Source organism: Aphelocoma coerulescens (assembly GCF_041296385.1).
Source record: "Aphelocoma coerulescens isolate FSJ_1873_10779 chromosome Z unlocalized genomic scaffold, UR_Acoe_1.0 ChrZ, whole genome shotgun sequence".
Lineage (NCBI taxonomy): Eukaryota > Metazoa > Chordata > Aves > Passeriformes > Corvidae > Aphelocoma > Aphelocoma coerulescens.
The window spans coordinates 1,716,165-1,741,049 of NW_027184085.1; the positions used below are offsets into that span (position 1 = coordinate 1,716,165).

Here is a 24,885-nt window from a genome sequence, read left to right on the forward strand (position 1 = left end):
TCCCAGACAGCAATTCCTTCCCAATATCCCATCTGTCCCTGCCCTCTGGCACTGGGAAGCCATTCCCTGTGTCCTGTCCCTCCATGCCTTGTCCCCAGTCCCTCTGCAGCTCTCCTGGAGCCCCTTTAGGCCCTGCCAGGGGCTCTGAGCTCTCCCTGGAGCCTTCTCTTGTGCAGCTGAACACCCCCAGCTGTCCCAGGCTGGCTGCAGAGCAGAGAGGCTCCAGCCCTGGGAGCAGCTCCATGTCCCCCCTCTCCTAATGTTTCATGAGGGGCATTTCTGCAGAGAAGGTGTAGATATGGAGTGACTTTGCCCCATTCCTGAAGGCCCTCAGTGATGGGTGCATGGAGAGAACAGCCTGGCCTTGGCAACACAGTGGAGCTGAGGAAGAAGGAGGGTGCTGTACCTGGCTGCAGGTATCAGGGACCTGCAGAGAGGAACAAGACAGTCATAGACAGCTGTTCTGGCAAGGAATGTCAAAGCTTTTGGTAGATGGCTCTGCACAAGTCCCTGACAGGAGGGGGCAGCCGGGGGGGTCGGGCTCTGTCCCCAGGGAACAGGAGGAGAGGAAACGGCCTCAAGCTGTGCGAGGGGAGGCTCAGGTTGGATACTGGGGAAAATTCCTTCATGGAAAGGGTTGTTGAGCCCTGGCAGAGCTGCCCAGGGCAGTGGTGGAATCCCCATGCCTGGATGTGTGTGGATGTGGCACTTGGGGACATGGGACAGTGGTGGCCTTTGCAGAGCTGGGGGCAGGGTTGGACTCGATGTTCTTGAAGGGTCTTTCCAACCTAAATGATTCTGTGATCAATAACAAGACTTCACTGATTTTTACAAAGCCCTTTATTTTTTATCTCAAGGCTTATAAAAACTGTTACTCGAAACCAAAATGTTTAAAACTTTACATATATACAATATGAGAAATAAATTATGTTTTAAGTCATACAAAAACCACAATATACATATAGGGCTTTGAAACTTCTCTAAGTATGGCATGGCAACAAGTCACAGATACTTACCAAAGGCTTCAGTCATTGAAGACTTTGCATAAAACCATGAAAAAAAATATCCCCAAATGTGCTTGCTTTGGTTGGATTGAAGCTTTACAAAAACTGAAGAGATTTGCAGGCCTCAGAAGGACTTGCTAAGACTTCAGACCTCAGTGCACCACCTGGCAACACCATTTTTGAGACTGCCTTTCTGCATGCCAAAAGCTCAAGGGTTGTTTTACTAATTCTCTTTCCAAAAATAAAAATGAAAAAAAAAAAGAGAAAAGCAAGCAACCAAAACAAGACCTAGTTTACCACCTGACAAGGTCCACTCTGCTGTAGGAAACAGGACAGCTGTAGAGTCTGTCCAACTCAAAGCAAAGCCAAGATCACCTGGGACCAGGGAATCCAACTGGGGTGTTGTGACAATGAGGGCAGCATGTTTGGCACTTTACTCATAAATAAGGTCTTAATTATGCATTGGTACTACAACAGCTTCTGAGCAGAGAGGAATGCATCCTCAGCAGTTAAAGGGAGCAGTGCAAAGCTCTCCCAAGGCAGCACGGTGCTTCACCTTCCTCCATCCCTGTAGTCAGTACAAGGGCAGCTACTCCTTGCCCCTTAAAAAGGGATCCATGTGTGGGACTGGGCGGCCCCACTGCGGACACTGACCAGGCAGCGAGGAGCAGCTGCCACCACCACCACCACCACCTGCACCGTGTCCTGCCCCAGAACAGGGAGGACAGAGCACTGCCTTCTTATCAGGCCATATGTCAGGTAAATAGACATTTCAGTATCAGAACAGATTATTTTTAAGGCAAGCAAAGGACAACTTGAATTAAGTGGCATTGTGCTTATCCCCAGCCCTTCCCTGGACAACCCCACACAGCTGACCTGTGCTGGTCTCCCCTTCCCGCAGCCCACAGTGCTACAGGACCATGGTAACTCCTACCCTAGGTGCTCATTTGTTCTTGGTGGCTCTGTCACCCACGGTCTGATGGGCAGTTAGCGTGGTTATTTGTCTTCTCAACTCCACTGGCAGGCAGACCAGAAGATCATAGCTGAGCTCTCAGTCTGTGAAGATCTCATCCATAGTTCTGGTTAATGGGAGCAGGGAAGGGAAAATGCAGCGTGTAACAGGTCAAGGCAAGGTTAAATGCACAAACCAGGCTCCTTGGGAAAGGGAAAATGGAGTTTTAGTTATTTTAGGTCTAGGACCACAGTTCATCAATTGCTCCTTAGTTTCTTGCATCCAGTCCAAGATGTTTTGTCCTTAAGAGCTAGTTTTTTTAAGTGCTACCAAGCCAGGTTTTCCCCAGAGCATCTTGCCACCTGTGTGGTCTTCATGCATCTAGGTTGCTTGGTTTGAGTCTTACGGGGAGCCTTCAGAGGAGATTCGAGACAGATCTGGGCAAAACAGCAAAAAAAGATACCTAGTTAAATGCAGAAGTTAAGAGGAGTAATGAAGAATTTCTAAGAACTACTGGGATGCCAAGAACAGGTTTGGACAGCACAGGTTGGTGTTTTATTCTGTCAAAGCCATGCTTTGCCCAGCAGCTACTCAGTGAGAGCCTGCAGCAGACATTATGCAGGCTGCAAGCAGAAATTACAGGGCTTGAGCTAGACCCTGCCTGTGCAGCTCCATTTGGGATGGACAGATGTTTGCACGCTCAATCTCCAAGTAGGGAACTATAATATTGCACTGACTTGGCAGAAACAGAGAGCTGAACAGCAAGTAATCATTCATAATTTCTGGGAGAAAGGATCATTTCCTAGAAAAAATGGTGTGCTGGAGCTGAGCTCAGCTCCTCTGCCTCGTGCACAAGCTGCACGGCACGAGCAAGCAGGAAGGGCACATCTGCCAGCAATTCTGTTTTATGGGGGTTACCAAGTAGCATATCAAAACAGCCTTTTATTGTACCTGCAGGACTGTTTACTCAATCTTTCGAGACTTGTGGCAGGGCAACAAGTTTTTGCACAGGGGTTTCATTCACAGAATTGTTTGCTACCGTGCATAGCACAGATTGCTGGTTTCTGCCAAACCTGGAGCGGGACCAGCTTGCATTTCTGAGCTGAGCTCTGCTGCCAGGAGGGCCGTGCAAAGCTTGACTTCCACAGGGCTCTGCTAGCCCTAACAAGCACTTTGTCCTCTGGATTAGAAATGACAAAGCTCCAAGTCTCCAAACTGAAATTTAAGAGAGGGCAAAAGGCTGGGCTGAATCCAAAGGAAAGTATCCTTTAGTCAAATGAATAGGGATTCATTCAAAACATGACTGGAGGCATCTGAGGCAATCAGGTTGTTGCTGCTGGGACCAGACTTTCTGGAAGTCATGCTCTGAGGATAGTTCTAGGTGTCTGGGAAGTCCCCCAGAGGTTAAGCAAGGCTGAGATGCTTTGGCAGTGGCAGAGTTTGCTCTCTCCTGGACCAGAAGAGATCAGCAGGCCTGGAGATGAGGCTGTAGGAGTCAGGGCTGTAACACCATGGCAAGTCTGCACCTGTATCTTGCTCATTCAGTTGAGCTCAAATTTTAACCAAGAGATATCTTGGCAGCTCAGGGTCTTCTACCAGACTGAAACAATCTTTGAGGCAATGCCCTGCACTCCTGTTAGCTTCCCCCTGTTTTACAGGGCAGTTAATAGATGCCTCTTACTTACCTTTCCACTCTTGCACAGATCTGGGGCATTGGTGGCACCTCAGTTAGCACCCACCACAATTAGGACCAAGGACTGTGCTACACCCATTTGGCAGTAAACATGTAAAGGTACAAGGTGACAATCCAAGGTCAGAAGGGAGAATAATATCACCTACTTAGCAATAGATATGGCATACATGAAAATTAAGTCTGATAGCTGTGAATCTTAGGCTAAAAATCCTTATCTTTTATGAAAGAAAAGAGGTTTTGGGGTCTCAAAAAAAAAAAAAGAAGGTTCCACTCAACCCAGCCAAGCCACATGCATCAGACAGAATTTCTCTTGACTGACTTCCATACCTTTTCTGCCATTCCTCTGTGCATTTCACAAACCAGAGCTCTTTGCCAGGAGATATACTGGTTAGCTGGGAGTCCTCCACACAGAAAGCAAACCTAGGAGGAGGAGGAATCAGAAGTCAAGGTACCTGCTGTCTCCATGATTAACAATTAACAAGTAATACAGATTGCAGCTAATTCTAGGACGAGTTGTTTGATTAGACATCCATCCCACAGAGCATCTGGATACACCATCAGCCCCTTGAGCAGCTGTTTTACTTCCTACTTCAGTATTTTAACCGGGGATCTTTGCTTCTACTACCCCTGTGTTGTGTAGAAGCCAGGATGCAGAATACCTTACAGATGACAGGTGATGCTTATTTAAAGCTCTGAGAAATGTGGGAAATCGTCAGTGTCAACTGCTGCTCTTTGACAGATCTGGGTTACCTTCAGATCACCATTAACAAAGGAAGTGGGAGTGCAGTGCTATGTGCTTGGAAGTTTTAATACTTTTTGGATGTTCAGGTAACTTTCCATTTGCAGAGAATCATAGAATCAGAGAATGATTCGGGTGGGATGGGACCTTAAAAATCATCCCTGCCACAGTAGAGAATCTTCCACTAGAATTCTACAGTCAACTCTATGATCCAGGGATATGGGTTGGGTTTGGAAAGGCTCTTAAAAATCATCTCGTTCCAATGCCCAGGCAGATGCCAGAAGAAGCAATGCAGTACTTGAGGGGCTGGTGTCACCATGTTATTGGTTGCAGTTTTAGGTCCTGCTGGTTGTGCCAAATCAACACATTAAGCCTGTAAGTAACGGCCATGACCATCCATGTTTCAGTACTTTTGGTGCTCAGTGTTTTAACGCTTTAGGTATGAGCTAAACCACCTTGAAGCAGGTTAACTTAGTCCCCAGGGGATGCCACAGTATCAAAATAAAGCAAAAGAACACCCCAGATCTGCTCTGTGGTGACTAGTTTTCCTTAAAGCCTGTTTGCAGCCTCGGGCAGGACAGTGACCTGCTCTCTTACACCACAAAGGAGCATTAGCTGGTGACACTAAAAATGAAAGGCAGCTCAGTATACCAACTACAGCCAAAACACCAGCTTTTTTTTCTCAGTTCTGGGTTGAAGTTTCAGGTCAGTTCACGTGCAGCCTAGCACAATTATTACCTCTGCTGCGTTTCCCCAGATTTCACACGTATTCGTCTGATGTGGAGCTCCTGGGAGGAATTCACGGGCCTATACCAGTAGCTCCTCAGCTCCTTCCACAGATCATACCATGACTGAGATGTCCCCTCCCAGGTGAGCTTTATTTTCAGAAGTTCACCCATGTCCTCCTCTGTATAGACCAGGAAGGTGTTTGTAGCGTTTAGGCCGATTAGATCAAGCCTGAAAGAGAGGCAGACACTCAGCATTTTTTCCTTATGGAAGCATGCCAGGTGCTCCTTTGCTCTGTGCCAGGAGTTTAACAGAGCCCTTACAGCTTATCAAGTGCTGCACGTTCAACTGTCACCAGTTAATTACTGATTACACTGAGGTGAGCTCCGATAGCTGGTTCCACACAACGCATCGAGAACTTAGCTTGGCCATCCTTCCATAGCTTAAAGGTGGGTTTCATGCCTGGTTTTTTTTTTTGGGAGAGGCTAAAGGAGGTCAGCAGCGCCTCCAGAGATATTTCAGCCTATGTCCAAATGGTGGAAGGGAAAAGCAAAACAAACAAACAAACAAAAAAACACACACAAAAAAGCAATGAGCCATGAATGCTAACATGTAAAGGACTGGGCACATTAAAATGTTCTCAATTCATCCAGTAATAAATTATAATTAGGCTACTGGATGAAAGGCTTTTTTGAAAGATGATGAAGTGAGGCTGCTAGGCTGGGATGCAATGCCAGTGTTAGCAGAGGAAAAAGAATGCTGCCATCCTCTGTAGTCCCTGTGGCCTTCTTACTTAGGTAAGAACACAAAAGCCAGATCACTTACATTTCTAAAGAGAGAGGCTCAGAGTCTCCATTGGTGCCGTGGAGGGTGACAGAGAAGGTGGGATCCACCTCTCCCAAGCCCTTATAGCTGAAGACATGCATTTTCATCTGGTAGTGGTAGACTGGAGAGAAAGGGGAGAGCAGAGATGGAACCAACTGTGCTGAAAGAGATGTTGCTCAGCATTGCTCAGTGTGAAATAGTGCTGGCTAGAAAAGACCAGACCCTTCCTTTAGTGAGACAGCACTGATCACTTTTTCCTGCCCTTGCTGATTACAAATTTGAGTTTTACACAACAACAGCAGCAGCTGCACTCTGGGGAAGGCTTACACTGCTCTGAGGTTGAGTTTTGCAAGCACAGCAGGTGAACTGCAGTCCTGCTCAAAAGGCAGAGCATTCTTGTGGGCTCACTCCACAGGGAGGAAGGAGCACATTAATGCCACAGGACAGAAGTGCAGCCAGGGGCCAGGCTTCAGGGCGATGCTGCTCCTCCACCTCTACATCCTTCCCAACACCAACTCTGGGAGGCTGCTCCCACAGGGAGGCCGTGCTCCTCCGGGGAGGGGAAGCATACCTTTGAAGGGCATGTCAGCCCTGGTTTTCAGGTACATCTTGCTGTTCCTCTTGTGCCGGATCCTGCGGGCATTGTAGCCGATGCCGTTGCAGCGGTTCTTGCGGCAGCTCAGGCAGATGCCCTTCTTGAAGCGACTGGAGTCGGTGCACTGAAACGCGAAGCTCTGCTTGTCCTGGTTCACCAGGGAGTCCACGAAGAGGTGCACAGACCGCTCATGCTCACACTTAACAACTTCACCAATTGCTAGAGAGGCAGAGTTGCAAGGGATACACTGGGTTTAAGCAGTTGTCACCCCAGCAGCCCGTAAGATAAAGTGAGCTATGCCTTTCTGCAGCCCAAAGTGAGCTGAGCATGGCCAAACTTCAACAGTTCTCTAACAGCAGCAATTCAGGAGGTTAGTGGGAGATGCTCACTTAGTCCCTACCATGAAGAGCTTCAAGAGGATCCTAGTCCCAGCATAAGAAGACCACAGATTATGATCAGATGTTGGGAGTGAGAATGGGAATTAAAAGCAGGTATAGTTTCCAGCAACTATTTCCAGTAGTACAGACAATTTAGAAGGAAGAAATGCTTTTCTTTGCTTTTATGGAAAAGGTCACCCGCCAGCGTCAATGCCAGTCTATTTGTGAGAAGTCTACACTGAACAGAGGCAAAAGGTAAAGAGAACTTACTCCCATAGGCAATGGCTCCCAAGACATCACTTAGGCCACAGCCAGGCTGGAAGTCTCCCCCATTGGGGTAGATGTCAATGTGGCCCACAGGCATCTGGATCCCAATGCTAACACCCAGTGTTTCCCTGGTGTAGGTGTGAAGGACATCCACAAAGTTGGCATCATCGGGGGAGAGGCGCCTGCTGGGGTCCACTCCTTCAAACATGGGGCCAGCAGGATCCAAGCCTGGGGTCAGAGACAGAACACAAGGGGCCAGGTAAGTAATTGGGCTATTTCATACAGAATACAGCCAGAAGCCTGCTGCTGGCATGTCTCCTCACCAGCTGATACACAGACAGTCCCAGCCTCATTGCTGGTACTATCCCCCAAGATGTCTTCACCATGGGCTCACTGAGGGAACAAATAAAGATGTCCCGCTCCACTTTTGGAGCAATACAACCCAATAGTAGCACCATGATCAGATTGCCTGTTGGAAGCAAAGAGCCTTCACCAGGTCATGGCAAAGACATGATTCAAGAGGCAGCTCCAAAGACCAGAAGAGGTTTAACACCCCAGGGACAGCTGGCAGCCAAAGCTGCCTCATTGACATTTAGTCTGTTCTCAGACTGCACATATGGAGGGACTAACACAATTTCAGCAGCAGCCAGGTAATCCCTGCATCTGAGATCCCATGATGGGTTTGGGATGCTCTGTTAACCCCTGAGCCTCACCCCCAACCTGAAGCTGCACACCAGAGCATTTCTACAACTTGACTGTCAGGTGATTTTTTTTTCCTGATTAACTAAATACAGACACTTATTGCTAGGCTCTGTGGAATTCTCACTGCCAGTGTCACATTTAAATGCTTAATGCAACCCCTTGTACTATGCCCTAAGTTCTCACATGCTGAAATCAGCTTTCCTCTGGAGCTGGAAGCAAAGTCTTCAGATATTTCCAGAATGAGGGGTTAGAGTTGTTTGATTTTTTTTCTTTTTTTAATCAGACATCCTGTAGGACAAACAGCACCCAATAGCTCTATTTCCATTAGTTTATGAGCTACAATTACAAAAACAGTATCACTCAGAGGAATAGCATTTATGTAGTAAGAGCTTGAGCTGGACTTGTTTTGAACCCACATTTAAATTCAAATAAACCCAGGACCAGCCTGGGTAAGGCTTTTTCTTTGAAACCCTGCTACAATTGATGTGAAGAGACCTGTGCTTTCCACTGCTGCCACAAGTAGAAAACTTGTCATTTCTGGAAGAAAAACACCAAAACGACATTGTAGCAACACAGGAAACGAGCTTCTTCGGGGAAACTCACTGCCAGGAAGGACAGGAGAGAGACTGCTTAGAAAGCCACTTGCCTGTAATTCTGCCTATGGTCCCATGGACGTGGTTACCAGCAAAGCCAGCCACATGGGCACCCAGGCTGTACCCAATCAGGTGGACATTCTCAAGCTTGAAGAGGGGGTTTTCCTGCAAGGAAAAGAAAATAGGAGAGTTTGATCCCCTGTCTTTCCGGGCATCTGGTGCTGCTTCTATCTGCAGGAATATAAAGTCTAATTCCAAGAAGAGATGGGGGGAAGAGGGCAGATAAGCACACTTTGTTCTGTATTTCATCAAGATGAGTGGAATGGTTTGGATGGCCCGTGTGGTTTACCCATGTTCCAGCCCCAATTAAGATATTCTTTATCATAAAGAATAAAACTTTCCCCCTGGGAGCTGCCAGCAGACTCAGCACTGGCCATGGCCTCAGGTGCCAAGTGCAGCACCATGGACCTCTCCTTCTCCTTCCCCACCCTCCCGCAAAGCCAGCGCTGGCTCTGAATGCCCAACTCCCAAGCCCACATTGCTCAGGCAGCACTCCCGAATCTGAACTGCCCTTCAGCACCACTGACCCGAGCACGCTGCAAGGCAGCATCTTTCAGGGAGGCAGGGCAGCAGCACTGCAGCTATGAGCCATCACCTGGCCAAGCCCTGGGGTGGGTGTTACAGCAGAGCCTGCGCCGCTGGTGAGCCTTGGAGCTGGTGAACACTCTGCAGCCTTGTGCAACAGTCCCTAACCGAGCATTACAACAGAGACTGCTCTCAGCTTGCACTACCTGTAACCAGTCAAGCAGCCTTGCTATGGTTTTTCCAACAATCTGTGTGTTGTTCACGGCATCAGTGTAGAGCTGGTGGGCAAGAGAGAGCCAGTCCACCACAACCACGTTGGCATCCTTCTCCCTCTCCTGCAGTGCAGACACCAAGCTGTCAAGCCAGGTTTCGAACATGCCACTCATCTAGAAAGAGATTCAGGCGTCAGTTTCCAGCTTGCAGGACCAAGATGACACGTCCACAGTCAAGTTATTTGCATGTCATTTACATACTCTGCTCCAGCAGCATGCTGCGCCTCTGCAAGCCCCACTACCTCTCAGCAATGCAGTAAGAGCATGCATTGCAATGGAGTAAGAAAAACAGGTTTTGAGAGACTCTGGCTGTAATTACCCACTTGCCTTTTAGGGCAGGAGGGAGAGGCATTCGTTATGTGCCACCTTATCGCACTTTTTCTCAAGAGTTTCAGAAATTCTGATGGATTGCAAAATTATTCGCCAGACCTGGCACTACGGTTTGCGTAAGCCCTGGCAGAGCTGATAAGTGCCCTGGTGCCACACACTCAGCCTCATCAAATGCAGAATTAAAAAGCTTGATAAAGTCTGTGTGCCCTCTTGTTTCTTTATCAAGGAGACCACGTAGCAGACGTCAGGGCTGGGCACACAGCTACGATTACAGAAGGTCTATACACGTGCCCGTGAAGTCAAGTGTCACATTCACAGGGGTCAGTCAGTTGGATTTTAGTGCCATGTTCACGTTACAGAGCTATGAAGTGATCTCGAGCAGTTATGAATGAGTTGGGTGATTTCAGAGTTCCTAAGCCTGACCCAGAATTCTTTGCTCCAGAGATCTCAATAGAAGCGCAGCTTTTAAGAGACCACTGTGCTCAGAACATGAAAGGTTTTCCCAAATTCCTATATTCATAGGATTCTACAATGGTTTGGGTGGGAAAGGACCTTAAAGATAATCTAGTTTCAAGTCCCCTGCCATGGACAGAGACATCTTCCACTAGACCAGGTTGTTCAACGTGCCATCCAACCTGGCCTTGAACACCTTCAGGGACGAGGCAGTCACAGAAATTCCTGAAAATCAATATTCTGGAGACACAGCCCATTTGCAGGGCAGTTTGCTCCCTCTGAGTGGGCAGACTCAGCACTGCCCAGGATTCTTCACACTTACCGTCCAGCCGTGAATGATGAAGAAAGTTTTAGCTGTCACGTTGAACCTGCAGTCCTCCAGGCACTGGTGCTGGCCGATGACGAGCGTGCAACCATCCTCACCGGCGTCCGGCGACGAGCGGAGACCGAACTTCACCCGCGCCTTCTGTGCCGGCACACGCTCCGCGCTGCCATCTGCGAGCCAGCGGGAGAGAAGGGTCAGCAAAGCGCCTCCGAACCCGCCTGCCCCGGGAGGGGACGAACCCGCTCCGCGGCTCCCCCGGTCCCGCGTGGGACCGCGCTCACCCACCTCCCGCCGCCGGCAGCGCCGCCTCCGCGCCCCGCGCCGCGATGCAACAGGACACGGCGCTGCACAGCAGGAGGAAGAGCCTCCTCATGGCTCGGGAGGACGGCCGGACGGAGGGCTGGAGCAGGGAAGGGATGAATGGATGGACACACGCTCGGACGGACGCGCGGCGGCGGCGGCGGCGCTTTTAGAGTCGCACCATGGGGCGGGGCCACCCGCCGCTCCCATTGGTCACGCCTTCCGTGACGTCACCGACAGAATGAATGGGAGGCCACGCCCCGCGTGGGGGGGGCCCGGGGGTCCCCAGCGCTGACACCCCGAGGGTACAGGGGACACGGGGGGGGTGGGAGGGAGCCACAGGGAGTCCCCAGCGCTGACACCCCGAGGGTACAGGGGACACGGCGGGGGTGGGAGGGAGCCACAGGGAGTCCTCAGCGCTGACACCCCGAGGGTACAGGGGACACGGGGGGGGTGGGAGGGAGCCACAGGGAGTCCCCAGCGCTGACACCCCGAGGGTACAGGGGACACGGGGGGGTGGGAGGGAGCCACAGGGAGTCCCCCGCGCTGACACCCCGAGGGGCACAGGGGACTGGCAGCCCCCCGTGGGGAACTGGCGGGAGTTTGGGGAGGGGGGCTCACGGGTGCTGACCCAGGTACCAGTGGGGTCTGTGCTTTCCATCTCCACTCGTGGGAACCCCCCAGAACTTTGCCATTTGGGGCCCTCTGGACCTAAGGGGCAGAGGATGCTTCCTGAACGGCATTGCGCGACTCACAGCCTATCACCTTCTGCAGTACGTTATCGATACCATAAATAATTTTGAATTCAAAAATTAACCATTTATTTCTACCTTTTAATTACTTGTATATTTACCAGTTACTGATCCGTAACAAGTTATTTCACTTTATAATGCTGCTGTCTCACCACAGCATTATAAGTGTAAGAAGAGATCATACTCTGGGGACACATGATTTTCCTGCTCTCTTTCTCCCCCTTCTTCAGCCCTGCAGCTCCTCTTTCTCTCCAAACTCACAGCAGAAAGCAAGGAGAAGGCACCAGGGTCTGTGGTGGGTAAAGGAAAAAGGTGCAGGCAAATGATGGGCAAAGATGAGGAGTGTGGTGTCTCACCCCTAAGGAGAAGGGAGCAACCAGGATTTATAAAAGCTCAGGGTTGAAAGGAAAGACAAAAGTCAGCGGGTATGCAAAAGTTTAAAAGTTTTATCTGAAAATTGCACAGTTGGCATGGAAATTGGTGTGTAAATTCCTGATTTTCTCATATAAACATATGGCAGTGGGGTTTAGCAGAGGGAGGGAGGGAGGGAGGGAGGGAGGGAGGGAGGAAGGAAGGAAGGAAGGAAGGAAGGAAGGAAGGAAGGAAGGAAGGAAGGAAGGAAGGAAGGAAGGAAGGAAGGAAGGAAGGAAGGAAGGAAGGAAGGAAGGAAGGAAGGAAGGAAGGAAGGAAGGAAGGAAGGAAGGAAGGAAGGAAGGAAGGAAGGAAGGAAGGAAGGAAGGAAGGAAGGAAGGAAGGAAGGAAGGCAATTAGGCACAGAAATTGCTTTATCCCTCACTGTGAGACAATTAATCTGACTTTCTGGCAGTGCTTTCTCAGGGTACTCATTTTGTACCCCACATCTCTGAGCCTCCTGACGCTGTGTGGATCAACAGTTGGACTAGATGGTCATTGCAGGTCACTTCCAACTGAAATATTCTACTTCTATTCAATTCAATTCTATTTTACTTCTATTTCCTTGTAGCTCTCTTCTATGTGACAGGTTGTGGCTGGGGACTGCTGCTCCTCTCCTCTTTGGGGATCGTTTCTAGAACCTCTTAATTTTTGACTCTGCAGGATGAATACATGTTCTGGGAGCGCCTCAAGCATGTCCTGTTTCCAGAGGCTGGAGATGATGCTCATGATCCTCAGGGAGCGTGGGATTGAGCAGAATGTCCTGAGAATGCAGCCCCTTCTCTGCAGCTGTGTGGTCCCTCTCGAGGAACAGCACCCTGACAGCACTGACTGAAAAAAAACAAAAGGATCCAGATTTCTCAGCTGCTGACCACTACTGGACTTACTCCTGCAGGAAATGAATCAGCCAAGCCTCGTCACCAAATGCCTCATAATTTAAAAAAATTTCTGGTGCCAACAAACCCCTTCCAGACTGCTGAACTCCACAACACTATCGTGGTTTAACCACTATTGTAAAGCTCCTCCTTTTGTCTGTGCAACTTCGGGCTCTGGGAGGGGAGTCCTGGTCTTTGCCTCTGGCTTCCAAGAATGACAGTAGCAGTGAGAATAGCTTAGCAACAGCAAGGAAAAAGTGCATCAAAATAAATCCTGGCTTCTTCAGCCGAAAGGTGATGATCATCCAGGGAGATGCTCAGGGTTTGTCGTGATGGGCATCGTATCAACTCACGGAGTGTGGCTCGGCACTGACCTCTCTGTAACCCTCGTGGCCTGGGGGGAAGGAGGCTCCCACCCAGAGCTGCTTGGAAAATTGCAGTTCATTAAGCCAAATAATTCTAAGGAAAAATTCCTAGTTTTGATTAGTTTTTCACTGGGAAAGATTTCATGGCTCCCAGATGGAATTTCTGGATATTGTAGTAAGTAATAAATAATAAACCAGGGTAAAATGGATAGTGATCCACTTTAAAAGACATGGAAGCTTGAGAGTTACAGCACTCGTAGGGATGTTGGCGGCTTTACCTCAGCAGCTGGTGTGAGGGGGGCAATGCCCACGGAGATAGTGGCTGTTCTTGGAGGAGTCTTTCTGGCTTTCTTCCTCTCTCCCTGGCTCCATTCCTACATGATTTCCTAAAGGTCTCAATTCAGTCCAAAAGTAGAAGAGGAATGTTTTTGAAATCATGAGCATTTTTATAGGAAATAGAAAAATGTTCCGCTCAGCTGTAGTCACAAGCTCTTTGCAGGTGGGTGCTGGGTGGCTGAGTCTGGTTTCTTCTTCAGCACCACAGTGAGTCAGAGTAGACTCATGAAATGTGGAGGTTGAAGGTACATGACAGGAATCAAGCTTATTTTAGTAGCAAAAAGCTAAAATCAGTATGATATGTAAATTAAGATGCCCAAATATTTAAAGGTCTGTAGTCTGTTGGTGCTCTCAGGGAAGGACTAGACAGGTTTTACAGCAGCAGCACTTAATTTGAGAGGTTTCCACACCCATGCATCCATCAAGGAGACATTTTCAATGCTGTTTCTATAAAAGGGGAGCATCTCAAACCTGGGTTATGGTCAGCATTTTCTGCAGGAGTTCAGCATTCCTGACAAAAAATCAGACTGAAGTCTGAAGACTTCTGCAAAATAATTGTCATTAATGCCTCTTTTCCCCTGTCTTTAAAATTAGCATGTAGACACCTGCTTTCCTTGCAGAAATGGCCACACCATCAAAGAGCTGAGCATTAAAGTAAAAGGGAAAACCCTTAATCATCACACCACCTCTTTAAAAACCTCTAGAGGTAGAGTAATTCTGGTATGAGCAGTTCTGGAGATAACAAGGAAAACTAACAGCAGCCTTTTGTATGAACAGCGCTACCAACATTGCATCCCTCATCCTCCCACGGATGACCTGCCATGGAAAGAACAGCAGAGAGAGTGTTCTGAGGCCCAGGACAGGGTACTGCTGCTGATATGAGCGGCTGCAGGACGGATTTGCACAGTATTCCTGTGGCTTCACATTTCTGGGCAGGCACAAGTGGAAGACCTGGCCACTCCTGTTGGGGAAAAATTGTGGCTCTTGGGCTTGTGAGGTGCTTGTTACTGAAAACAATGGCACACCAACCAGAGTTAAAGATGCTCCTATTAAGAATTTTTCATTTGAACAAGCTAAAGAGTGATGTCATGGCTTTAGGTCAGATATTCAGTGTCAAGGAGTACATTTAGAAACCTGAGAGAGTTTTAACCACCCTCCATTCTGCCTGCCTGGTTCTTCCTTTCTCCAAGGAAAGAGGAAGTAGGATTTACAGGATAGAAGGAGGGGAGAGAAAGGGACTCACACTCTCTCTCTAGTTTTTTTTAGTCATGAAACAGTTACTATACTCAATTACAAAACACAGGCAGTAGAATCCAACGGAATTGATGCTAGCTTCCAGCATGGCTCCTTCTGCCTTACTTGTTTCCAAGATGATGGAGGAGGAAAGGTAGAGAACAAGCTGAGAGAGGGAAGGGCTGCTCGGATGGCAGCAACCTCGGTGTGCACTGAGCTGGGGTGAAGGCCTGGGAAGGACTCCCACATCAGACAGGGGCACAGAGCTAACTGCACCCCAAGGGGTCTGAGGTCCTGGAGAGGCAGCTCCCCAGTGAAATACCATCCCAGGTTCATCCTTGTATCACCCTGTGCCTGCTCAGCCCAGGAACTCTTGGTTTGTCATCATCCCATCACACCATTTTTATTTTATGCTTAGTGCTTGTTGCAGAGCGGGGACATATTATTTCTGTGGCACAGTTTCTGCTCTGGATGTTTTTGTTCTGAGAGTGTCAAACTGGGGTGAAAACAGGCCGTGGTGTCTTTGTTTCACAGCCACTCCTTACCCCACAAAGTTTTGCCTCCCCTCCTCAGCCTTTCAAATACAGCCCCTCTACGAACATGCTTTATAGGACCAATACTTCATATCCCTGTGTAGGTTTGTTTGCTTACAGAAGAGGCTAATCTCCACCAGGTTATGAAATCAGCTCACATGCTTCAGTGGCCTTACCCACTATTGATATCCCTGTTCGATCCCCGTTGAGCTCTCTTTGTTGGAGGTAACCCCTTCTCCTACTCCTTCTAAGCTGATTTCTTAAGACACCTCATTCAAGTCTCACATCCGCATGGTATTTAGATGTAGTAAAAATGACTGGGGGGAAAATAAATGGCAGCCAGCGAGCCCACTAAACTGTCTGACTATTAATGGTCCTGTTAGTTGCAAATTTACTTTACCACAAAGCCCCCAGCATGTAATCCTTAGATGAATGCCTTTGATTGTGAGGGAATATTTACAGCTGACCCTGCCAGCAGTCTGCAAACCTGCAATGGGCCTCCTGTCCCACATTAAATCCGCTGGCATCTGTTCCTGGGTTCTTATCAAGCACATGCTCTGTTGGTGCAGTGTTTGGGCTGTAGTGCTCGCGGATATGGTGGGCCTTGAAGAATAAATCCCCACATTCCTGCGAAATGCTAATTCTTGTGAACGTTGTCACACAGGGTTACAGTTTGTACCTGTCTCCAGGCATCGCCATCCACTGGGAGGTTTCCAGGAGGCTTTGATCCCTGCTGGCTGCCCCCTCCCCACAGCAGGAACCTGGTCCTGCTGCTGGACCACCCTTCACCACAGACAAAATTCTTCTTACTTCTTCAAATTTCTGCTGTTTTCCCAGACATGTATGAGCAACATGAAGTGATTTTTATGATGGTTTTTATCTCTTTTTGCCCCTGCCCACGTCTTGAATGAGTCCCCGGGTTGCTGTGAGACCCCCAAGTGATCTTGCCCTCCTTCAGCCCCAGCAGGGCTGTGCAGGAGCTCAGGCTGGAAGCCAGAGAGAGTTCCGTGTGTCCTGATGCCTGTTCGCTGTGCCCAAGCAGACAAGTGGAATTCAGCTTGTCATTCCCAGCATGTCCCATGGTCCGTGAGACGGATCCAGGCTGCTTGGCTGCTTTGTGTCAGACAGAAGGCCCAGCGGTGTGCAGTGGGCCTGCTCCATCCACTCTGCAGACAAGGATGCCTTTAGGTCTGTGCCGGGGAATGACGCGTATTTTCTCTCTTCTTACACTTTTACGCAAAATTCACACTTTTCCATCCAAGCTGGATGAATGCTGAGCGTGTCTGGGCTTGAACATGGACTTGGAGCCAAGCCCATTGGCAGTGTGGAGGTGTTGTGGGTGGCCAGAGGGATTTTTGCTTCTGCTCCTTTCTGAGGTCCTGTTTTGGTGGGATGTGATATCTCAGAAGTTTGTGATTACTTGATCCTTCAGCTGGTGGATAGTGAGTCCTCTACAGAGCTTCTGCTTTAAGTCTCCTGCATCCAGCAAAGAGAAAATACTAAAAAAGTAATAAATCACTTAGGCTGCTCCTCTGTCTTTTTTGTAAGAGGAGCCTGGACTACTAGAGAGTCCAGAGAGGAGCAGCAAGGGCAGCTGTTTGCTTTAGGGATTGCTCTAGAGTGCATATTCTTATCCAAATGCTTTTTCTTCAAATCTGCAGGAATGTTTGGCCCAGGTGGGGAGTGGATGTGGTAACACCACCAGTGAGGTGTACCCAACACTCAGCTGGGATGCAGCTCCAGTGGAGATAGTAAGAACTGGTAGAGCAGGAAGTGGCTCTCCTATCCACTGAGATGGGTCGGACTGGGCAGAGCTCTGGCTTTGGGATTATTTCCAGTAATTAGCAGGTAAAAAAATCTTGGAATTTGGCATTTTGGCAGAATAATGAGTAAGCTGACATGTCCTTCTTTTCTGAAAACTCTCCAGACTAACCCCTAAACCAGCTATCCGGAGCCAGGTTAGAAAGGGCTTGGAGGAACCTCATCTAGTGGAAGGTGTCCCTGCACATGGCAGGGGCTTTGGAAACAGACGGATCTTTAAGGTCACTTACACGCAAACCCATTGTATTACACTATTATTAATTTTCAGCACTCTTAAATCCACTTTAAATCTATCCTAGGCTTTCAAAACCGATCCTGTAAATCTGCATGGACACCAAACCCACGAAACTCTGAGCATGCCACTCGACTTCCAGTGTCTACTGGAAAGAAAACAAGTTTTTTATTAAAACCAACTGATTTGTTACTTACTTTAGCAAAGTCCTGTAAAAACACGTTAGTTCTCACCATTACTGTAAATTTGTACCCAAGATTTATGGTTGCAAATTTCAGGTAATTGTTTCTTCCTGGGCAGTTGTTGTGTCAGCTCACACAAGCTCTTCATCTATTTCTGGTCCTGACTGCTGATTTAGCTGGTATGTAGGAGACCCTGTGGCAGTATTTCACTGTGATTCACACACTGGAGAGGGACTGTGTTTTAAACCACAAACATAGACTTTACGCACTAGCTTTTTTGTTTCAGAAAAAGGGTGACGAACATTCCTTGAGGACAGGAATAAGCTGCACAAGATGCTGCTGTGCATCATCAAGGTTGGTACCATTTGTTCTCCAGCACCCTGTTCTTCCTTTACCCTCCTGTTTGAACCATTTGTTTTCTCCAATCCGTGCAGGGTGTAGAGCTGGGATGTGCCTGAGATAGGGGAAAGCCTCAAGTTGGAAATACAGGGAGTCTCCTGCTTTTCTCAGATGTTGGCTTTATTTACACCAACAGTATTACTCATTTCGGTTTTCCCCAGGTTGCACATTTTACTTTGACAACTCGTCGGTTATCCCATCCCTGAATCAAGTCTTATTACTCAGTGTCTCAATGAAAAGGACACCTACCACATCTGTTAGCAGAGTGTGCAATGGGATGATGAGATGCTGGTCCCTACCAGGCACTGTTTCACCTTCTGGCCATTTATTCTTAACTGCCTAACATCTCCCATTTATTGTGTTTATTGAGTGTGTGGAGCTTAATAGGAAGAGTCAATGGCTCTGTAATTAATTAAGAAGAGTGTGGGGCATTTCTTAGTGCCTTGTACTTGTGTTCCTGTCTATAATGTACAGATGCTGCTGACATTCATCCCAGGACTTCCCAGTCCAAGGCCAGACAGGCAGAAAGACTGAAGTGAGGGCAGGGGAAAAGCAAAAGGGCTTCTCTGTAAGGTCAGGTATACCCTGGGCTGCATCGCCAGCAGTGCGACAGGCAGGTCAAGGTGGGGGATTCTGCCCCTCTGCCCCGCTCAGGTGAGACCCCACCTGCAGAGCTGCCCCAGCCCTGGGGAACAACAGCACAAGGACCTGGAGCTGCTGCAGCCAGTCCAGAGGAGGCCACCCAGATGCTCCAGGGCTGGAGCCCCTCTGCTCTGCAGCCAGCCTGGGACAGCTGGGGGTGTTCAGCTGCACAAGAGAAGGCTCCAGGGAGAGCTCAGAGCCCCTGGCAGGGCCTAAAGGGGCTCCAGGAGAGCTGCAGAGGGACTGGGGACAAGGCATGGAGGGACAGGACACAGGGAATGGCTTCCCAGTGCCAGAGGGCAGGGCTGGATGGGATATTGGGAAGGAATTGCTGTCTGTGAGGGTGGGGAGGCCCTGGCACAGGGTGCCCAGAGAAGCTGTGGATGCCCCTGGATCCCTGGCAGTGTCCAAGGCCAGGTTGGATGGGGCTTGGAGCAACCTAGTCTAGTGGAAGATGTCCCTGCCCATGGCATGGACAGAATGAGATCCCTTCCAACCCAAATAATTCTGGGATTCCATTCTATGATATACTTTACAGAGCAAGGGTGGCATCTTCTAAACAGAGGCCTGCTGGGCAGGTAGGACAGGGGAGCAGTAGCAGCAGACATTCCCAGTCTGGGATATGGGTGCAGGACTCATCCCACTAAACAGCTCCTTGTGCAATTCCTTGTGTCTCCCCTTCCGTGCCCATCCAGGATGCAGGTCCAGCACCTGAGTGAGTCACGGGGCAGCTGATGGCCGAGGGGTGGGGTGGGAGCTGGAGGTGTGCTACCTACAGGGGCCCCTTGCCACAGGCTTGCGCGGCAGTCCCTACCCATCATATGACCTTCCCAAGCACCGCATGTGACTGGGCCACGGCATGCTGGAAAAGACCAGGCAGAGCGGAGGGGAGAGGCTGGAGAGGGGGAGGGCAGCACAGCTAGAGAGGATTAGTAAACTGTACAGATAGGGAAAGCTTTGAAAGAGGGGGCTTGTGTCAGAGTTGTTGCAATAGCAAAAGAGGAAGTAGCTGGATGACTGGAGGACAGGCATGGAGCGAGCTGGGAGGGAGGGATGACCTCAGAGGTGACATTTGGGATCAAAGCAGGGTTAGTTTGCATCTTGTGGAGAGGAAGACACTGCAATCATTAGAGCTGGAGGGATCAGAAACTTAGGAAGAATCTCTGACCATAAGAATAGTAAGGAATGACCACAAAAGCCACGCACTGGGATAAAAAATGAAGATGACGGAAAGATTGCTACGGACATGAAATTTAGATGTTCAGGGCTGTTGCTTCTTGCTGTGCCATGAACAGAAAGCTGTCTGCTGTCTGAAACTTTGGCACAGGTTGTGTTAATAGGCATCATCCAAGCTCATCTCCCAGCTCTGAGCAGAACTCTGCAAAGCCAGGTCCTGTCTGGAAGGACTGCTTCTGTCCTAGGTCCCTGCATGCTTTGTCTGCCAGCAGGGAGGTGGAGAAACCCCTGGAAGAGAAAAGCAAGTTTGGTTGTGGTCTATCAGCTGATCCAGAGGAGCTCTTAAGCAGGGCAGCTGCAAAAACAGCAGACAGGGTTATAGAATCATGGAATCATTTAAGGGTGGAAAACACCTCTAAGGTGCTTGAGTCCGACTGCCAACCCGGCATTGCCACATTAATCATGACTGTAGCAGAGGAGAGGAGGAGGATTCTTTGATCCATTTTGTTTAGGAGATGCAGTGCAACAAAGGGAGTCGGAGTTGACAGTACAGGGCACACTCAGCTTTAGAAATGTTGACAGGATTCACAGATCAAGAGAAGCTGAGGTTGAGAAGGGCCAGTGGAGGCTGTCCAGAGCAAGCCCCCTGCAGCTCAAGGCAGAGTCAGCCAGAGCTGGTTGCCCAGGATATTGTCTCTGGCCCACCTGCTTCAGGGTTCAACCATTCTCTTTTGTTTAAACAGAATTCCCCATAGTTTAAATTGTAACTAAATTGTGGGCAATATTTGTGATTCCAGGGATAATTTAGGTTTCATTAATCAAAAGCACATTTAAAGCAGTACTTCTTGGTTATGAGCTAGACAGGTTAGGGCAAATGTAAACCCAGGATTTAATTTATCCCAGAAAGTGTTTATGATCAGGCAGTTACATGATGCCTTTATTCACTCATCACAGAGATTGGCTGTTCCCGGCACTTAAAGCCAGGAACGAGCAGTCATAGACCTGCACAACCTGCGTAAATGGGTTTGCTGTCAAAAACTGCACTGAATAAACACAAACTTTAGCTACAAGGTTATTTAATCACACAGGAGGTTTGTTTTACCAGTGATTCCCTCCTAGCTGGGTGTGTAGGGGGTGGATGAACCCGTATCTTTGAACAATATGCCAAAAAAGTTGAGTATTAAGAGAACACCACCGATTGCTGTGGTTTGTTGTTTTTTTTGTTTTGACTATGATCCTGGCAGGCAGGTCACCAGCAGCGTGGGGAAGATGCTGTGGCTGCTGCATCATGCTTCAGCAGTGGTGACAGCGAGGACAGATACTCGGCTGTCGTGACGCTGAGCTCCCCAGCTCTTTCCTCACTCCTGTTCTGGGTACAGCAGACACACGACAGAAATTATTTAAATAGGATGTGCAGCTAACCTCTCCTTGCAAAGAATTGTCTGTGTTTTAGGAGGACTCGCAGGGCATCAAAAGCATTTCGGTTGCTCACATGTTTTAGATGATACACTTACGATGAGTTATGTATGTACATGTATATACAGATAAAAGCACATAAATATAGGCATATAAATAACTTACCTGCTTAAATAAGGATCTTCTGGCTCCCTATGGAAGCATCCCTTCTTAAAAGCCACAGGGAGGAATATATAACATAACTGAGCCCTTCAAGTGACCAAGACAGAATTGCTGATGCAGAGCAAATCTCTGATGAAGTTCAGTCCACCTTTTGGAGGTGCATTTCCCCCTTTTCCATGTAGTGAAAGGACAAGGGGGAATGGCTTCCCAGTGCCAGAGGGCAGGGACAGATGGGATTTTGGGGAGGAATTCCTGTCTGTGAGGGTGGGGAGGCCCTGGCACAGGGTGCCCAGAGCAGCTGTGGCTGCCCCTGGATCCCTGGAAGTCTCCAAGGCCAGGCTGGACAGGGCTTGGAGCAGCCTAGTGGAAGGAGTCCCTGCCATGGCAGGGGGTGGGATGGGATGATCTTTCAAGTCCCTTCCAACCCAAAACATTTAATGAATCTGTGATTCTATGATCTTGCTCCTGTGACTCACTACCTGGTGAGCAGATTTTAAGATGCTCATGGAGAGCCCTTTAGCTGGAGAACTTGACTACCATGTGTCCAAACAATGTTGTTTTGCTTACTGTGGGAGGAAAAGGCAAACAGTGGGGGTGAGCTGTGCCTCTGGAGGAACCATGCATCTGGGACAAGGAGGACAGGAGACTGTAGGCTGGTCAGCAGAGAGTATTTCAGAGAAAGAAGGTGTAGGCAGCTGTCTGATGGTTGGAAAACCCCAGTGTTTGCAGCATTCAAGCTGGTTTCAATTTATAATGTCATTGTCTTCAAGAGTTTCTGCTTAAACATTAGGACAAGGAACCATTTGTGTGTAATTTTGTGAATGACAGTTTAATATCCCCACATAACCCTTGGACTCCAAAAGCTGTGTCTCTAAGAGAAATGCCAAGATATCTACAAAAAGATTTGATGAATTGCCTTCCATTCCCGTGCAAAGAACAGGCCAGGCCCTCTTCTATAGCACAGCAGATACGGGGTGTGTTTTAGCAAGCTGGAGTTAAGCTTGGTCAGTCAGCCCCAGTGTTTCTATGTGTTCCAGGGGTTTTAGCGCAGCCTTTCCTGTGTCTCCACCTGCCCCTCTGTTAGAAGTGACTGCCCCAAGCCAGGTGTGTGCTTGAGCTGAGTGTCAGCCTGGAAGGTGAGTAGGAAGGTCCCCTGGCTGGAGATGAACTCCATGTGGTTTTAGATCTGCCACAAAAACATAACCCCAGCCAGTGAAAATGTAACTCCAGCCAGTCTTGGCACTCACCTGTCCCTCTGGTCAGGAGGGATGATGACTGTCAGGGACATTGGCTGATTGCCACATTCAGCTCCTAGTACCACTGATAAGGCCACTTGTTTACCCACAACTAAAGACACAAAAGGACTTACGTGAGAGAACACTCCTGTACCTATACGCTCCCTGCTGCCTGCTGGGCCTTTCCACAGCAGGATAAGGGGTGCAGCCCCCTTCCAGCCCCAGGAGCACAGCCACAGGAGAGAATCATGGGATCAGTGAATGGTTTGGGTTGGAAGGGACCTTAAAGCTCATCCAGTCTGACCCCCTGCCATGGGCAGGGACACCTTCCACTGTCCCAGGCTGCTCCAAGCCCCAGTGTCCAGCCTGGCCTTGGACACTGCCAGGGATCCAGGGGCAGCCACAGCTGCTCTGGGCACCCTGTGCCAGGGCCTGCCCACCCTCACAGACAGCAATTCCTTCCCAGTATCCCATCTGTCCCTGCCCTCTGGCACTGGGAAGCCATTCCCTGTGTCCTGTCCCTCCATGCCTTGTCCCCAGTCCCTCTGCAGCTCTCCTGGAGCCCCTTTAGGCCCTGCCAGGGGCTCTGAGCTCTCCCTGGAGCCTTCTCTTGTGCAGCTGAGCACCCCCAGCTGTCCCAGGCTGGCTGCAGAGCAGAGGCGATAACAGAAACTTCTGCTGCCATTGTGATCAGCCCCTCACGGGAGGATGTTCCCAGCAGGAGCTCCCAGAGCACAAAGCGGAGGTTCGGCTCAGGTCCAAGCACAGCTGTGTGTTTGCTGTCCGTACTTGCTGGGACAACAGACATGTCCCTGGGCATGCACAGCACAGGCACCTGGGCTGGGCAGCATGGACAGGGGAGCAAGAGGGATGGCACCAGCAGAGTTTAAGGTAAAGTCTTGTGGAATTGAGGTTCCAGTACCATTAGAAGGCAGCTGCTTCCTATGCAGGAGTTTTCAGGAATATGATTTTGGACTCACCTGCCTGAATTTTCTGCTTAGGATCCAAAAGCTCTCTTGGAGTCAGCTCATACTACCCAAATATCCAAGGCAGCTGGTGCAGTGGGGGAATAACCTGGTTAAATCCCAACAAGAGCACAAGATCAGCTGCCTCAGCCCTGATCCTAGCACCAGGTATGTGCTAGGCTGCCCCTGAGAGGCACTTGTCAAGCTCCCAGCAAAGCTGAAAACAAGCATTTCAGGGGAGGGGTCACAGCCCCAAGGCTGCCAGAGCTCCAGGAGTGTTTGGACAACGCTCTCAGGGATGCACAGGGTGGGAGTGCTGGGGTATCTGTGCAGGGCCAGGAGCTAGACTCCATGACTCTCCCTGGTGGGACCTTCCCAGCTCAGGATATTCTGTGGTTCTGTGATACCCTTCCACCATTGCAAGCCCTCAGCAGCTGAGCAAAACAGTTCCACCTGTAGGGAAACAGAAAATGTATTTATTTTGGTTTTGATTGATGAACACAGGTGATAACCCCCATCATGTGTCAAGTACTTGTGTTTCACACGTCTCCTCCAGCTTTCCTAGAACATCTCCTTGCTTCTGTGCTCTGCTGCCAAGAAGCAGCTGTGTGTAAAGGTGCTTCCCATGGAAAGACCGGGTTCCTGCCCCAGCAGAAAACAGAGGAAGGTGCAGAGGGAAGGGAAGGGCAGACAGGATGAAGAAGAAGAGTTGCATTCAAGGGTGTTCTGAGAGGGGATTCCCACAGCATGGTGCAGAAGGCTGTGGAATATGTGCAAGTGTTTGAGGACAGCTTTAGACAGTTTAAACTTATTGTACCTGGAAACTCAGTGCTATACAGCGCTCCCCAGAGCAGCTGTGGCCACCCCTGGATCCCTGGCAGTGTCCAAGGCCAGGCTGGACGAGGCTTGGAGCACCCTGGGATAGTGGAAGGTGTCTATTCACATAGCAGGGGGTGGGATGAGATGATCTTTAAGGTTTCTTCCAAACCACTCTGTGATTGTATGATAAAGAGAACAAATCATATTTGCCCACATGCCAGTATGTTTCCCTCTTTGACATCAGTGCTTGAAAGTTGCTTGGAGACTTTGCAGAGAGCTTCTCTGGAAACAAAGAAAAAGGCACATTCTAAGGCAGGTAAGTGGAGAGTTGCAGTAACAACTAGAGCTCTTACAGTTTTTAGCCAAGTAAATATTTGTGTTAGCTCAAATATTTTCCTCTTCCCATCTGGGTGAAATCCTAGCTGCAGAGCTTTGGGGCTTTTTAACCCTAAACAAGAGATCCAAAAATAGCCACCTGCTCAGAGCCTTTACATGGGCAGCAAGTTCTTCCTCTGCTCATTTCCAAACTCAGTTAAACCCAGGCTCTCGTGCTGGGGAGGTGCCTGCACACCAGATTACTGCCCTCTCAGGAA

The 24,885-nt window shown here is 49.2% G+C and overlaps 1 protein-coding gene across 1 annotated transcript; it reads right to left on the bottom strand.

Moving 5' to 3' along the window:
• Positions 1 to 861: 861 nt before the first annotated feature.
• LIPG (lipase G, endothelial type) lies at positions 862 to 10,867 on the bottom strand. The gene is made up of 10 exons (XM_069002161.1): positions 10,724 to 10,867; positions 10,436 to 10,608; positions 9,265 to 9,444; positions 8,527 to 8,638; positions 7,182 to 7,406; positions 6,511 to 6,753; positions 5,940 to 6,060; positions 5,127 to 5,345; positions 3,977 to 4,069; positions 862 to 2,393 (listed from the first exon to the last, which is right to left on the bottom strand). The coding sequence occupies exons 1-10, from the start codon at positions 10,809 to 10,811 to the stop codon at positions 2,372 to 2,374; spliced, it is 1,476 nt and encodes a 491-aa protein (XP_068858262.1). The 5' UTR covers positions 10,812 to 10,867; the 3' UTR covers positions 862 to 2,371.
• Positions 10,868 to 24,885: the final 14,018 nt, after the last annotated feature.

What these genes read in the sequence shown, in the direction of transcription:
- LIPG (XM_069002161.1), bottom strand. Translation starts at nt 10,811, where the DNA reads ATGAGGAGGCTCTTCCTCCTGCTGTGCAGCGCCGTGTCCTGTTGCATC. An exon ending in TCATCATTCACGGCTGGACG is followed by an intron (nt 9,445 to 10,435) that starts GTAAGTGTGAAG and finishes ATCTCTTTCTAG; the next exon opens with ATGAGTGGCATGTTCGAAAC. An exon ending in GGGAGCCATTGCCTATGGGA is followed by an intron (nt 6,754 to 7,181) that starts GTAAGTTCTCTT and finishes CTGCCTCTCTAG; the next exon opens with CAATTGGTGAAGTTGTTAAG.